The sequence below is a fragment of the Hylobates moloch genome, unplaced genomic scaffold (assembly GCF_009828535.3).
Source record: "Hylobates moloch isolate HMO894 unplaced genomic scaffold, HMol_V3 SCAFFOLD_8, whole genome shotgun sequence".
Taxonomy (NCBI): domain Eukaryota; kingdom Metazoa; phylum Chordata; class Mammalia; order Primates; family Hylobatidae; genus Hylobates; species Hylobates moloch.
Window position 1 is genome coordinate 7,852,351 of NW_026652283.1, and position 15,724 is coordinate 7,868,074.

Here is a 15,724-nt window from a genome sequence, read left to right on the forward strand (position 1 = left end):
AAGTTGTAAGATGTTTTACCTGTCAAGAAAGGAAAGGAGAAGACTTAGAGTTGAAGGCCTGAAAGGGCAGCAAAATTTGGAACAACCATTAAAGGGAATGAAAATAAAAACTAGCAATGGCAAATCTGGGTGTTAAGGGCAAAGCTGAGATTCAAACCCATAAACTTTTAGGGACACCAATCTTTATACTTGTGTGATTTGCTTTTGGAGAATGATGGAGGGAGATGGTTGGAATATATATGACTGGAGTCTTTTGGGTTGGCTGTGATGGAAAAACAAAGAGGAAAGGAAACTTAAGGATGCTGGCAAGAGAACTGTTGAAACAAGGAGAGGGGAGGAATAAAGAGAAGGCTAACAATGTGCAGAACATGAAGAAAAACAGGTGAGGTAGAAAAGAGAGGTAAAGATGGTTAGATTTATGTCAGGAGATTGTATGGCTAGGAAGAGTTAACTATATGCGCTTTGAAATCTCTAAAAGATTTGGGAGAAGAGGAAGAGTATAAACTAGTAAGAAGGTGAACCAGAAGCCAGAATCCTCCAAAAATGATTGCCAGTGATAACACAGACAGAGAAAAAAAAAGAGGTACAGTGTGGTGTAGTCGTATGACCTAGGCTTCAGATGAGATCATAGGGTCAGAAATATGGAACAACAAGTAATAAACCACTTTTCTGTCTTTATTTTTCTTTTAACATGTATTCAGTGACGATAATAGCTATATAAATCTTAAACAACAGAGAAATATATGGAGGAGAAAATAAGTTTCTTTCCCCCACTTAGCCCTATATCCTTTGAAAGCCTTCTCAATGCATTTACAGGCATACATATATAATTTTGGGGTGTTTCGACAAAATTTGATAATGCTGTATGTTTTTTGTAGTTGGCTTTAAAAAATCTTGGATCTCTTTCAATGGCTAACCATTTAGTTCAAAACATCTCATAGTAATAGATATGCCATTAACCATTTCCCATTGATAGATGGTCATGTTGTTTCCATTTTTTTCACTACTACAAACAATGCTGTAGTATTATTGTACATACTTTTTTGTGCATATAAGGATTTCTCTACAATACTTATTAGTGAAACTGCTCAATTGAAGATTATGTCCAATTAATATTTTGATAAATTCTGTTAATTTCCCTTTTAAAAATGCTGTGCCAATTTACATTCCTGCCAACAGTGTATGAGATTAGACTATTCCTCACGTCCTCGCCAGGGATAAATATTGTAATTCTTTTTGAAATTTAAGATATCACTTTCTAAGGTGGAGTAGACAAATTAGAGGCAGGTTTGCTTTTTTTTTTTTTCTCATTAAACTTTTTTAATGGGTCTCAAAATTCTGTGACAAATTTTTGGTCAAGTTGTTTCCATTAAAAAGTACTGATTTTAAAAACTAATAACTTAAAACTGCCACACGCAAAAAAGAAAACCAAAGTGGTCCACAAAACATTCTCCTTTCCTTCTGAAGGTTTTACGATGCATTGTTATCATTAACTGGTCTTTTACTACTGAACTTAAATGGCCAATTGAAACAAACAGTTCTGAGATCGTTCTTCCACCACTGATTAAGAGTGGGGTGGCAGGTATTAGGGATAATATTCATTTAGCCTTCTGAGCTTCCTGGGCAGACTTGGTGACCTTGCCAGCTCCAGCAGCGGTGAAAACTGCTGCTGTTGTAATGAGGCAGGCTTGAGTTCCTATCTCAGTTTTGCCACTTGCTATCTGTACTAAGTCACGGTGTTGTGGTTAAGTTTACCTTTGGGGCGCAGAAAGAGCATATTTATTGTGAGAGTTCGGTAGCATTTATCATTATAATAGAACTGGGAGCTAATAGCGGCCATTAGATAGTTCACTATGCTTCCGATTTTATCAGGACTTGAGTTGATCCCATTTATAGTCTATTTAACAGGATCAAATTTTCCAAAAAGATAATCGGAATACACGCTGAAAGTGTGGCAAAACATTTTAACAGGTGTCGTCCTGAAAAATCGGAGATAAAAGTGTCAGGCACTGAATCAAGTTGGGTGTTTTCAGCGTTTAGACTCTGGAGAGTTGAAATCCACGGTGTCTATGACCAGATCATACATCATTCTCCGTAGGTACCTCGTCTGGGATTACCGGCTGGAGGTTGCCTCTTTTCTGCCGGAAGACTACAGTTAGGAAGTGACTCCTGGAAGAAAATCCGTCAGGATTCAATATGGTCCTCGTCCTCGTAGGACGCTCCAGGCACCTGCCTAGAGTAAGATGGCGATTTGCCTAAGCACCTCTCAGGGAGAGAGATTTCCATAACGAGAGTCACGCACTTGGAGGCCATCTTTGCCATTACCCAAGATGGTGAGCCGCGCAGCCTCATCGTTTCCAGGTTTCAATATGGCTCCCCGCGTCACCGAAAAGGTTAATCTCAGAAACTAACTTGAACTCGTGCGGAAGTGACGCAACAGAAGTTGTCGCGCTTTGCATCTCCGCCTCCCATGCTCCGCCCCCGATCTTACGTTTCGCCCCCGGACAGCGGAGCCAAGATGGCGGCCGAGTTGGAGTACGAGTCTGTGCTGTGTGTGAAGCCGGACGTCAGCGTCTACCGGATTCCGCCCCGGGCCTCCAACCGCGGTTACAGGTACTAACCCCGAGGCGCTGCCGCACACGCGTACTCTGTCGCAGATGACAGCTTCCTTCTCAGCTAGCACGCTGTCCGTCCCTGCCACTACTACCTCTGTATTGTCACCTTGCTAGCCTCCCTACCTGGGTTGTCATCTCCCTGACCTCCTGCTCCATCTCCACTCTGGACTGTCATCACCGTATTTCTGCCGTTTTTTTTTTTTTTTTTTAAATTACCACTCTGCATTATTCCACCCTGCCTCCCCCGTAACCCCCTGGGGCACCCATCTGCTCCCCATCATCCACTTTCAGTCGTGCCTGCTCCATCGCCAGTCCCCTTTCATTCGCTCTTCCCTGCGTCCTTCTGCTTATCATCCTCATCCTTTCTCACACACACACACCTTTCCAGTTCCCCATGCACATTTATGGGTAATCGTGTTGCTTGCCACTCTGGATTATCTGATTTATTTTTTGTACTGTTGTCAATTTCGTCACCAACTGTCATCATCCACCATTCGGTTTTTCCTTCAGCAGTTTTACCAGTGAGCAAAGGTTATGATCATAAGCTTTACAATGGTTGTTCATTCTGTTTCTTCTCATTGTATTTTCTTGATGATTATATAGTATTTTCTGTCTTCCTTCCCTACCTCCCTTCTTAACCTCTCCTACACCTTTTCCCTCCAAAGTTGAGGCAGCATTTTCCCTGTTGGGCCTAACTAACCACCTTGTAATCCAATGACTGTGAGGTTCTGAGAATGCTATAGGACATTATGTAGTTGAAAGACAGTTCACTGGGCTTCATGTTAAACAATATGAGTGTGAGCCCTTTCCAAGCCTCAATTTTCTCTTCTGTAAAATAGAAAAAAACAAAAAACCTGTTAGTGATGATACCTGCGCTCTTCTGATAATGTACTTAACAAGGGTTTTGGGGAGAGTAAAATTAAATCATATAATGGATGTGAAAGAATGTAGGAAATGCAATAAAGCAGTTGCAAATACTATTTGTTTGTTCTTTTTTTTTGAGATGGAGTCTCACTTTGTTGCCCAGGCTGGAGCACAATGGCTCAATCTCAGCTCACTGCAACCTCTGCCTCCCGGGTTCAAGCGATTCTCTTGCTTCGGCTTCCTGAATAGTTGGGATTATAGGCATGCACCACCACACCTGGCTAATTTTTGTATTTTGAGTAGAGATAGGGTTTCACCAAATTGGCCAGGCTGGTCTTGAACTCCTGACCTTGTGATCTGCCCACCTTGGCCTCCCATAGTACTGGGATTACAGGCGTGACACCACGCCCAGCCGTCGTTTTTGTTTTTTTTTTTTTTTTTTTTTTTTTTAGAGAGGCGGGGTCTCATTCTGTCATCCAGGCTGGAGTGCAGTGGTGCAATCATAGCTCACTGCAGCTGCGAACTCCTGGCACAAGGGATCCTCCTACCTCAGCCTCCCAAGTTGCTAGGGCTACAGGCATTGCCTCACCACGCCTGGCTAATTTTTAAATTTTTTTGTGTGGACAGGATCTTGATATATTTCCCAGGCTGGTCTCGAACTCCTGGCCTCAAGTGATTCTCCTGCCACAGCCTCCCAAAATGTTGAAATTACAGGGGTGGGCCACTGCACCTGGCCAAGATACTGTTCTTATTCTTCTCTCTGACCCACATCATCATTGTGATTTTTCCTCCTGGCGTTTTATCATTACCTTGGCTGAAAAGTTACCCTCTCCTTATGTCTATTATTTTGCCTCTTACTGGAGTTTTATTCATCATGAATCAATATTTTTATGCTTGCTGACCTGTGCACTGGGTCCTGTGGATTGCACCTTTGGCAAAGAGGTAGCAGTTCTGTTTTTAATAAGCTTTTAGTTGGACCCCAAGCTGACCCTAAGTAGAAATCAACATACTTTTAGATGGTAGTTACAGGTACTATATGAGTCACTTAAACATCACCTTCTTTGGGAAGCCCTATGTGACCCTTCCATTCTGGTTTAGATATGCACCCTGTGTGCTTCCATAGCATCTTTTTCTTTTTTACTTTAAGTTCTGGGATACATGTGTAGAATGTGCAGGTTTGTTACATAGGTATGCATGTGCCATGGTGGTTTGCTGCACCCATCAACCTGTCATCCTCGCCCCTCCCCCGAGAGGCCCCAGTGTGTGTTGTTCCCCTTCCTGTGTCCATGCATTCTCACTGTTCAACTCCCACTTGTGAGTGAGAACATGTGGTGTTTGGTTTTCTGTTTCTGCGTAGCACTTTATTCTTATCTCTATTCCAGGGCTCTTCATTTTGTATTGTAATGGATTACAATGGATTGTACAATGGATTGTTTAGTGTCCCTTTTTCTCCAGACTAGACTGTGAACAACTTGAGATCTTTTTAACTTTATATTCTCAGGGTCTAGCACAGTATCTGGTACACTTTGGGCACCCTGTAAATGTTGACTGAAAGAAGAAATCAGTAGATTACACAGAGAAACCTAATCACATAAATTGGCATTGGTTGAACTGTTAAATAAGGTCAAATAGCTCATTACTTCCAACTTTAGGAATTAAGACTCCTAAAGGATATGCTACATATTGAAGTGGGATTATATTCTTTTTCTCGAAGTTTTTTTTTTTTTTGAGATGGAGTCTTGCTCTGTTGCCCAGGCTGGAGTGCAGTGGCACAATCTCAGCTCGCCACAACCTCCGCCTGCCCAGTTCAAGTGATTTTCCTGCCTCAGCCTCCCAAGTAGCTGGGACTACAGGCATGTGCCACCATGCCTGGCTAATTTTTGTATTTTTAGTAGAGATGGGGTTTCACTATGTTGGCCAGGCTGGTCTCAAACTCTTGACCTCGTGATCCGCCTGCCTTGGCCTTCCAAAGCGCTGGGATTACAGGCGTGAGCCACCACACCCAGCCTACTTCAAGCTTTTTAAAACACCTCCCCTCTCTCACCCATCTGCATTCTCTATCTTCACTTCCTAGTTTTCCACAACCTTTATACTTACATCAGTTAACTGCACTGAGCCATTAAAGCAGTTTCTTAATTTTCCTCTTTTTCCTGTTACCCTTCTGTGTTTTCCATGCCTATTGGCATTTTTTATCCTCCAAGAGGCATGTTATCATCAATCACTTTTTTAGTACAGTACATTAAGAGAGCAGAATTAAGTTTGAATAACGATATTTATTTGCTGGGTTACCTTTGGCAAATCACTACTTTTGAATGTTAGTTTCTTCATTTGTAAAAATGACTATAACTATACTTACCTTGTAGGATTCTCTCACTTAATTTTCTTTCTTTTTTTTTTTTTTTTTTTTGTTGAGACAGAGTCTCGCTCTGTCACCCAGGCTGGAGTGCAGTGGTGTAATCATGGCTCACTGCAATCTCTGCCTCCCAGATTCAAGCGATTCTCGTGCCTCAGCCTCCTGAGTAGTTGAGATTACAGATGTGCGCTGCCATCCTTGGCTAATTTTTTGTATTTTTAGTAGAGATGGGGTTTCACCATGTTGGTCAGGCTGGTCTTGAACTCCTGGCCTCAGGCAGTCCACCCACCTGAACCTCCCAAAGTGCTGGGATTACAGGCATGAGCCACTGCGCCTGGCCCTCTCACTTAATTTTCACAAGAATGGGCATAATGCCTGGCACATAATAAATGCTTGATAAATGCTGGTTTTCTTTTCATTTGCATAATCTTTCTTATTTACCAGAACCCACTTTATATTATAAGCAGGATTTATTCTCTAGGCTGACATTAAAGGACAAACTGGGCCTTTTAGAAAGCAGGAGGAATTTTTCCTTTGAGTGACTGATAAGATTAAAGAGAATAATTGATTTTAATTCACCTAGTGTAAGCTGTTTGTTCCCAGACTTTAACTGACCAGACTTCTAGACTATGAGAAGGAAAATTTGGGTTGACAAGAAACTTACCAGGCTGAGTGCAGTGGCTCATGCCTGTAATCCCAGGACTTTGGGAGGCCGAGGCGCACGGATCACTTGAGGTCAGGAGTTCCAGACCAGCCTGGCCAACATGGCGAAACCCCATCTCTACAAAAATACAAAAAACTTAGCCAGCTGTGGTGGCGCATACCTGTAGTCCCAGCTATGTGGGTGGCTGAGGCAGAAGAATTGTTTGAACTCGGGAGGCGGAGGTTGCAGTGAGCTGAGATCATGCCACTGCTCTCCAGCCTAGGCGACAGAGCAGGACTCCGTCTCAAAACAAACAAACAAAAAGGAAACTTACAAATGCTTAGAAAACAGTCTGGGCTCGGTGGCTCACTCCTGTAATCCCAGCACTTTGGGAGGCCAAGGCGGGCAGATTACCTGAAGTCGGGAGTTTGAGACAAGCCTGGCCAACTTGGTGGAACCCCGTCTTTACTAAAAGTACAAAAGAAATTAGCTGGGCATGGTGGCCTGTGCCTGTAATCTCAGCTACTCAGGAGGCTGAGGCAAGAGAATCGCTTGAACCCGGGAGGCGGAGGTTGTAGTGAGCCAAGATTGCACCATTGCACTCCAGCCTGGGTGGAAGATTGAGACTCTATTACACACACACACACACACACACACACACACACACACACAAATAAATGGTTAGAAAACAGTTTCCAACCTATAAAACAATTTTTTTAACAAAAATATTCTTCACTACCCTCTTCCCTTAGCTAAATCAATATTAACCTCTATAATGTGTTTCAGTGTAATGAAAGAATAATGGACTTTGAAGTTAGGCATTATTACTTACTGTGTTATCCTTTCCATCATTTAGAGAGAAAGAGAGGTATGATAGGCTTTTCATGCCTATTTCACATATCTACTATAAGGACATATTAAAATGTACATTTGGAATCTTACTGTGAATCATCAGTGGTTTTTTATTAATATATATATAAAGTTTTATTACTAAGGTAAATGAAAATTTGTGAGGTAGGTTTAAAGTCTTGTCAGAGGACAAGCAACATCTAGAGTTCTTTAGATTAGGTCTTGGAGTAGGAAAGGAACTAAGGCTCAAGGCTGAGGGAATCTGCTGCCATGAATATCCATTTACTTACAGAATTTGTTAAATATTGGACACTAGATACACAAGGTAACTAAGGAACTCATCCAAGAAAAACACATTTAATAGGCTTGTTCCTAATTTTTTGTTGTTGTTGTTGTTTTTAGAGACGGTCTCACCCTGTTGATCAGGCTGGAGTGCAGTGGGGCGATCATAGCTCACTGCAACCTCAAATTCTTGGGCTCAAGCAGTCCTCCCGCCTCGGCTTCCCAAAGTGCTGGTTATAGGCGTGAGCCACCGTGCCTGGCTGTTCCTAATATTTTTAATAGCCCATTTACATTAGCTCTTGGTGGCATGATTATAATAAGTAATGACTCATTAATATAATAGATGAAGAACTTTAGAGCTCTCTAATCTGGATCAGATTTAGGTACTTGAGGGTCTTTGAAGGCAGGGAATCAAGAGGGAAGAGAATGGGAAGGATTTATTTTACAGATCCTGTTCAAAACCTGTGCTAATTTTCACTTTCATTTTCCGCCTTTCAGCTTTTTACCTCTCATCTTGTTAAACTCATTCTTGCTCAGATATACCTTATTGTTGCTTTTCTAGTCTTTAAGTATTAGTCTTTGATTTCTTAAAAGATGAATTATTAATAACTTTTACTTTGCTAATCTCTTTTCCATACTCCTGGCAAAACAAATCACAAATACAGTGTTTTGTAAAATTCATCATAAATAATCTTAGTTGTTGTTCAAGTTGATTATAACACGTTTTATAAATTTCTGATGTTTTCATGGACGTTTGTATCTCCAGCCCAGATGTCTTTCTTGAACTCGTCTCATATATTTTACTGCCTACTCTACATCTCTTGAAAATCTACTAGACATCCCAAACTCAGCATATTTAAAACTGAATCCCTGATACTTCTTCCTAGACGTGTTCCTCCTCATCTCAGTAATTGGCAACTCCTTTGCTCAGGCTAAACACCTTGGAGTTGTCCTTGGCTTCTGTTTTTCTCCTCTATCCCGCATCTAATCCATTAGAAAATCCTGCTGCTTTTACCCTAAATATATCCAGAATCTAGCCACTTCTGCTACCATTGTGACTTTTCTAGATTACTGCAGTAGTCCCTTAGCTAATCCCCCTGCTTCAGTTCTCTTATCCCTACAGCTTTTCTCCAGACAGCAGATGTAGTCATCTTTTTAGAATGTAAAGGAGATCATGTCACACCTCTGCTTAAAATTTGTAGTAGCTCCTTTTTCACTCAGAGTGAAAGCTGAAGTTGTTACTATGGCCCACAAGGCCCTGCATGATCTGGCCCTCTGTTACCTCCCGCACCTTGTCTCTTACTCTCTTCTAACCACAGTGGCTTCCTTGTTGTCTCTCAAACATGCCAGGCATGCCCCCACCTTAGCGCCTTTGGGCTAACTGTTCCCTATGTCTAGAATGCTTTCCCCCCTAGACATCTGTATGGATAACTCTCTTGCTTCACATTTTAGCTCACATTTCACCTTAATGAGACCTACCCCAACCACCCTCTTGAATGCTACAACTTGTTCATTCTCCCACTGTCTTCTCAATCTTCCTAATTTGCCTCTACATTTTCTTTTTGCCTTAGAACTCACCACTTTCTAAGATACTAATTATGCTGTTTATTATGTTTCTTTTTTATTTTCTATCTTCTGTTAGAATGTAAGCCTCATGAGGGTTGGAATCTTTGTTTTGGTTGCTGTTGTATCCTAAGCGTCTAGACCAGTGATTCCTCTGTCTTAATAAGTACTGTATAAATATTGATTGAATTCAGTGAAAGATAGTATATTTACTGATTTGGGAGGGCTCCCATTACCTAGGATATTTAATTTAGTAGACTTTGTGGTTATCTGATTAGTAAAGCATGGTTATCTAGTATACTATCTATAGTTTGAAAATAGCATCGTTATGAGAAATTTTATTTATTTATTTATTTGAGACCAAGTCTTGTTCTGTCACCCAGGCTGGAGAGCAGTGGCGCAATCTCGGCTTACTGCAACTTCCACCCCCCAGGTTCAGTTGATTCTGCCTCAGCCTCCCAAGGGATTGCAGGCGCATGCCACCATAACCAGCTGATTTTTGTATTTTTAGAAGACGGGGTTTCACCATCTTGGCCAGACTGGTCTCAAACTCCTGACCTCAAGTGATCCACCCACCTTGGCCTCCCAAAGGGCTGGGATTACAGGCTTGAGCCACCATGCTCGGCCAGAATTTTATTTTTTATTGCTTTTATTCGTGCTTTTACATCTTTTTAATGATGCTTATTGGACTCCAAAGTCCTCAAGTAGTAGTAGCATTGTCTTTTACTTGCTTTGGACTATAAGTAACATGAGGCATCTAAATAGATCATGAATTATTCTTGTTGATTAATAGGTAGAAAGAATAGGCAATCCAGGACAGGGAAATAGAAATACAGTCAAAGATTCTGGGTAGGCTTTAGTAAATTAAGGACATGTGCCTGAGGCTTCCTCTTTTCCTGTCCCTAGGGCATCTGACTGGAAATTAGACCAGCCTGATTGGACTGGTCGCCTCCGAATCACTTCAAAAGGGAAGACTGCCTATATCAAACTCGAGGATAAAGTTTCAGGTAATCTTTGCAGGTGACCCTCTAATATTAAGAATATTAATTTGGTGTGCTTTTATAAGCACCTTCAATTTGGGGACTGGAACGGAAATACTACTTGTTAATTGGAGTTCTGGATTTTGGCTTCCTTTACTCAAAAAAAGTCTTTCTCTTATCTCTCAGGGGAGCTCTTTGCTCAGGCACCAGTAGAACAATATCCTGGTATTGCTGTGGAGACAGTGACAGATTCCAGCCGCTACTTTGTAATCCGGATCCAGGATGGTACTGGTAAGAGAACTGGGATTTTGAATGGAACGAAGTTAGGAAAACAGCTGAATGCACAGCCATGAAAAGTGTGTCCGATTGCATTTATCTTTCTTTGGTTTACTTCATTTTTTCTTCCCTTTCTCTAAAGTTACTATAGTTGCTAAAGGAAAAGTATTAACATGTTATTTGTAATAGATAAGCACAAGTTCAAGATGTGGGAATTCATATGTAGACTTAAATAAATCAAAAACACATATCTAACAAATGAATTAACACATTTTGCACTTTAGGAGGCCGAGGTGAGTGGATCACCTGAGGTCAGGAGTTCGAGGGCAGCCTGACTAATATGATGAAACCCCGTCGCTACTGAAAATACAAAAATTAGCCAGGCATGGTGGCAGGTGCCTGTAATCCCAGCTACTCGGGTGGCTGAGACAGGAGAATCGCTTGAATTGGGGAAGTGGAGGTTGCTGAGATCGTGCCATTGCACTCCAGCCTGGGCAACAAGAACAAAACTCCATCTCAAAAAAAGAAAAAAAGAATGAACACTTTTTGCCCGTTTATTGTTTGTGGTAGTTTTTGGTGGGACTATCTTGAATCATCTTATGTGTGGAGGAGTTATTCTCACTCTTTTCTCCATGGTCTATAACAGAGGTTGGCAAACAGACAAATAATAAATATTTTAGGTTTTGCAGGTCAAGTGGCCTCTGCTGCAGCTATTCAGTTTTGCTGTTGCAGTGTGAAAGCACTGTAGAAAATAAGTAAACACATTGATATGACTATGTCGCAATGAAACTTTTTCTACAAAACCAGGCTATGGCAGGATAAAGCCCATGGGCTCTATGTAGTTTATCAACTCTTGGTCTATGAGAAGATGTTTCACATTCAGACTTTGTCTAGTTAGGGTGACTGTTATATTTTCACTGGGCAAAATTTGCCATAGAGCAGCAGTCCTCAACCTTTTTGGCACCAGGGACCCATTTTGTGGAAGACAGTTTTCCACAGACCGGCATTAGGGGATGGTTTCAGGATGATTCAAGTGCATCACACTTATTGTACACTTTATTTCTATTATTATTACATTGTAATGTATAATGAAATAATTATACAACTCATTATAATGTAGAATCAGTGGGACCCTTGAGCTTGTTTTCCTGCAACTAGATGGGGGTGGTGGGAGACCCCCATCTGGGGGTGATGGTAGACAGTGACAGATCATCAGGCATCAGATTCTCATAGGGAGCACATAACCTAGATCCCTCACATGTGCAGTTCACAGTAGGGTTCACACCCCTCTGAGAATCTAATGCTGCCACTGATGTGACAGGAGGCAGAGCTCAGGTGGTAATGCAAGTGATGGGGAGCAGCCGTAAATACAATGAAGCTTTGCTCTCTTGTGTACAACTCACCTCCTGCTGTATGGCCTGGTTTCTAACAGGCCGCAGACTGGTACCAGGGGTTGGGGGCTCCTGCCATAGAGGACACTTCCTAGTCGAGTCTTCCTGCCTTTTCCACAGGGCGCAGTGCTTTCATTGGCATTGGCTTCACAGATCGGGGAGATGCCTTCGACTTTAATGTCTCCTTGCAGGATCACTTCAAGTGAGTGAAGCTTGTCCTTAGTTACCAGGTTGAATGCTTATAGGAATGCTGCTTCTCACATGAATGGGCAGTATCTCTTTTCCTCCTGGTTTCTTTATTTCTTAAACTATTTCATTATGGATATAAATCTCCCCATTCACTTTTGTTTCCTTAGGTCATCTTTGTGTCTATTCTATGTTTCCTTTCCTTATAGCCTGCAATATGTTTTAGATCCCTTGTGCAGTAGTTTGAAATGATGCTCTGTCGAATGTGCCCCGTCTTTTAGGTGGTAGAGGGAGGCCTACAGTAACAGCAGGGCTTTATGTGGGGAGTCGTGTGCCACTCTTGTTACCTTATGTAGCTGACATGTTTTGTGACTTTTGCAACATTTCTTTAGCCCGCTTGATTTTGGTGCAGCTGTGGTTGACAGCGCTGTGCACACTGTCAGCTTTCTACCTCAAGAGCAAGCATGTCTCTCCTTTTCTGCCTCAGGACTCTCTGAAGTTGTAGAAGGCTAAGAGCAAGCTTTAACTTGGAAAGACTGAGAAACTAACACCCCTTCAGGAGCAGCCCTCAACTGTGGGGAATGGGAATTGGTGGCTAAATGTCATCTTTTTTGAAGGGGCGATTCTAATACGTATTCCGTGAGATTTCTCAGAGTCCCCAGTGGAATTGAACCCCAGTTGTTTTCTTTCTTGGCTTTTTTTCCTTTTGTTTCTCTTTTTTATCTCTCACTGTGTTTTCTGGAATCTCATTTCATAAAAGTACATAGACCCAAATTTGTATGTCAGACTCTGCTTTCAGGAAATCTCAAACTAAGATAACTTCCTGTGTTCCCAAAGGTGGGTAAAGCAGGAATCTGAGATTTCCAAGGAATCTCAAGAAATGGATGCTCGTCCTAAGTTGGATCTGGGCTTCAAGGAAGGACAAACCATCAAGTTGAGTATCGGGGTGAGTATGGTTTTTAAAAATTTTGTTTTCCTGTGCTTCCATAAGCCTATGACATCTTTCTCTTGCTCTTCTTTTTTTCTTTTGTAGAACATTACAAACAAGAAAGGAGGTGCTTCTAAACCCAGGACTGCAAGGGGTGGGGGCCTGAGCTTACTCCCACCCCCGCCAGGAGGCAAAGTCACTATTCCCCCACCATCCTCCTCAGTTGCCATCAGCAATCATGTCACCCCACCACCCATTCCGAAATCTAACCATGGAGGCAGTGATGCAGGTAAATCTAGTACTTCTAATTTTGAGAAATCCAATCTTATGTTTTAATTAAGTGACACCTGTTTGTCAAGGAGAGTTAATGTTTTTGCTATGAAATAGCTCATGGTACTGACAAGGTGATTCTGGCAGCTTCTAGCAAGGAATCAAAACTTTTCTAGTCAGCTGAGAGTCATAGTATCTCATAGGTTCTTTGGCAGAAAATATTTGCTTATTAAAATGACAGTTTCCTTCATTTTTTTCTTGGTTAGATGCTTATAAGCTTTTGAGTCAGATGGACCAAGGTTTTGGTCATGGCTCTGCTACTTTATATTTGAATGTGCTTGGTAAACATTACTTAAGTTTTTTGAGTTTCAATTTCCTTATCTACAAACTGGAGATGTAAAACCACCCCAGTGGGGACTTTGGCTCACGCCTGTAATCTCAGCACTTTGGGAGGCTGAGGTGGGTGGATTGCTTAAGCTTAGGAGTTTGAGATCAGTCTGGGCAACATGACGATTGAAACCCCATCTCTACAAAAAAATACAAACATTAGTTGGATGTGGTGGTGCATGCCTGTAGACCCAGCTACTTGGGAGGCTGAGGTGGGAGGATGGCTTGAGTCTGGGAGGCTGCAGTGAACCATGATTGTGCCACTGTACTCCATCCTGGGTGACAGAGTGAGATCTTGTCTTATAAAAAACAAAGAAACAAAAATAAATAAATAAATAGATAAAATAAAATACCATCCCAAGGTCGTGAGGGTTAAATGATTTGACAGCACTTAGCATAGCACTTGGAACATAGTAGCCATTTAGTAAATGTTATTTTTTAAACCTTCCCATTTCTTCACAAGAGCAATTGGGAGAAAAGGAGAAGATATCTAGGTTTGTCCATACACTTTCATTCTTTCTTTCTGTTTGGTGGGAGAAGGAATAAATATAGTTCTATCTTCTCATTTGAAAAATGAGAGCTTTGGAACTGAGAAAAGAATTTTTCTAAGATTAGAGAACTGTATCTTAGAATCTGAGAATTTTAACTTAATGTATTGGACAATGCAGATAATTTGTTGAATTGATTACTAAGGGTGAGCTTTCTCTTTCTGGAATTTTTGAGGTGAAAATATTATAGCCTGCTTCTTTTGGTAAGTGTTGCCAGAAGCCACTGGGGATAGTATCTAGGATTTTTTTAAAATTAAATTATTATTTTGAGATAATCGTAGATTAACATGCAGTTGTAAGAAATAATATGAAGAGATCCTGTTTACCCTTTTCCCAGCTTCCCTCAATTGGTAATATTTTGTGGAACTATTGTCAAGTATCACAAATGAAAAATTGACGTTGATACCACTTTCTCATCTTACTCAGCTTACACCATTTTGCATGTTCTCATCTGTGTATATTTGTGTGGATCTGTATATTTAGTTCTATGCAGGATTTTTTGTTATTTTTTTGAGATAGGGTCTCACACTGTTGCCCAGGCTAGAGTACAGTGGTGCAGTCATAGCTCACTGCAGCCTCAAACTCCTGGGCTCAAGAGATCCTTCTGCGTCAGCCTCCCAAACATCTGGGACTACAGGTGCACACTGCCACACCAAGCTAATTTTTTAATTTTTGTAGCAACAGAGTTTCACTACGTTGCCCAGGCTGGCCTCGAACTTCTGGGCTTCAGTGATCCTCCTGCCTTGGCCCCCTAAAATGCTGGGATTACAGGTGTGAGCCACTGCATCTGGCCAGTTCTTTGCAGTTTTGTCATGTGTAGGTTCATGGATCCACCATCATTTCAGGTTATAGAACAGTTTAATCACTACGAAGATCCCCTGTGTCAACCTTACACGACCGCACCCATCTCCCTCTCATCCTTTCTTCCCCCATTCCTAACGCTTGGCAATCACCAGTCTGTTCTCCATCTTTATAATTTTGTCACTTCAGGAATGTTCTATGAAAGGAATCATATAGCATATAACCTTTGGGACAGGCTTTTCCCACTCAGCATAATTCCCTTGAGATTCATTCAAGTTGTGTATATCAATAGTCTGTTTCTTTTTACTGCTGAGTAGTAGTCCATGGTATGGATATACCAGTGTGTGTAACTATTGCCCATGGAGTGACATCTAGGTTGTTTACAGTTTTTGACCATTATGAATAAAGCTGCCATGGCATTTGTGTACAGATTTTTTGTGCAAACACAAATTCTCGTTTCCAAGATTTTGATTATGTTTTTCTTTTTTCATTTCTTACCTTGTGTTTAGATATCCTTTTAGACTTGGATTCTCCTGCTCCTGTCACGACACCAGCACCAACTCCAGTTTCTGCAAGCAATGACTTGTGGGGAGACTTCAGCACTGCATCCAGGTAATGGGCATAGTGAAACTAGCATACTCTCAGTCAGGGTGTAGAAGATATGTACAGTCAATCAATCAGGTGTAGAAGATATGTACAGTCATTGAAATCTTTGATCTGGAGAAGCAATGGATGTGCAGGTCACGTAGAGTCTTTTGGAGGAGTTCTAGTGAACGAAATATAGTAGT

At 41.4% G+C, this 15,724-nt stretch overlaps 1 protein-coding gene across 2 annotated transcripts in view; it reads left to right on the top strand.

The window, feature by feature from the left end:
• The first annotated feature begins 2,477 nt into the window (after positions 1-2,477).
• Positions 2,478-15,724, top strand: part of NECAP1 (NECAP endocytosis associated 1) — a 38,667-nt gene continuing 25,420 nt past the window's right edge. Inside the window, exons 1-7 of one of the 2 annotated variants that reach the window (XM_058442769.1) lie at positions 2,478-2,613; positions 10,076-10,176; positions 10,336-10,440; positions 11,937-12,018; positions 12,840-12,948; positions 13,036-13,219; positions 15,446-15,548. In XM_058442769.1, coding sequence (XP_058298752.1) covers positions 2,519-2,613; positions 10,076-10,176; positions 10,336-10,440; positions 11,937-12,018; positions 12,840-12,948; positions 13,036-13,219; positions 15,446-15,548 — 779 coding nt within the window. In that variant the 5' untranslated portion in view covers positions 2,478-2,518. The remainder of the gene's footprint in view (positions 2,614-10,075; positions 10,177-10,335; positions 10,441-11,936; positions 12,019-12,839; positions 12,949-13,035; positions 13,220-15,445; positions 15,549-15,724) is intronic. The other variant, XM_032159545.2, reaches the window with a different exon arrangement.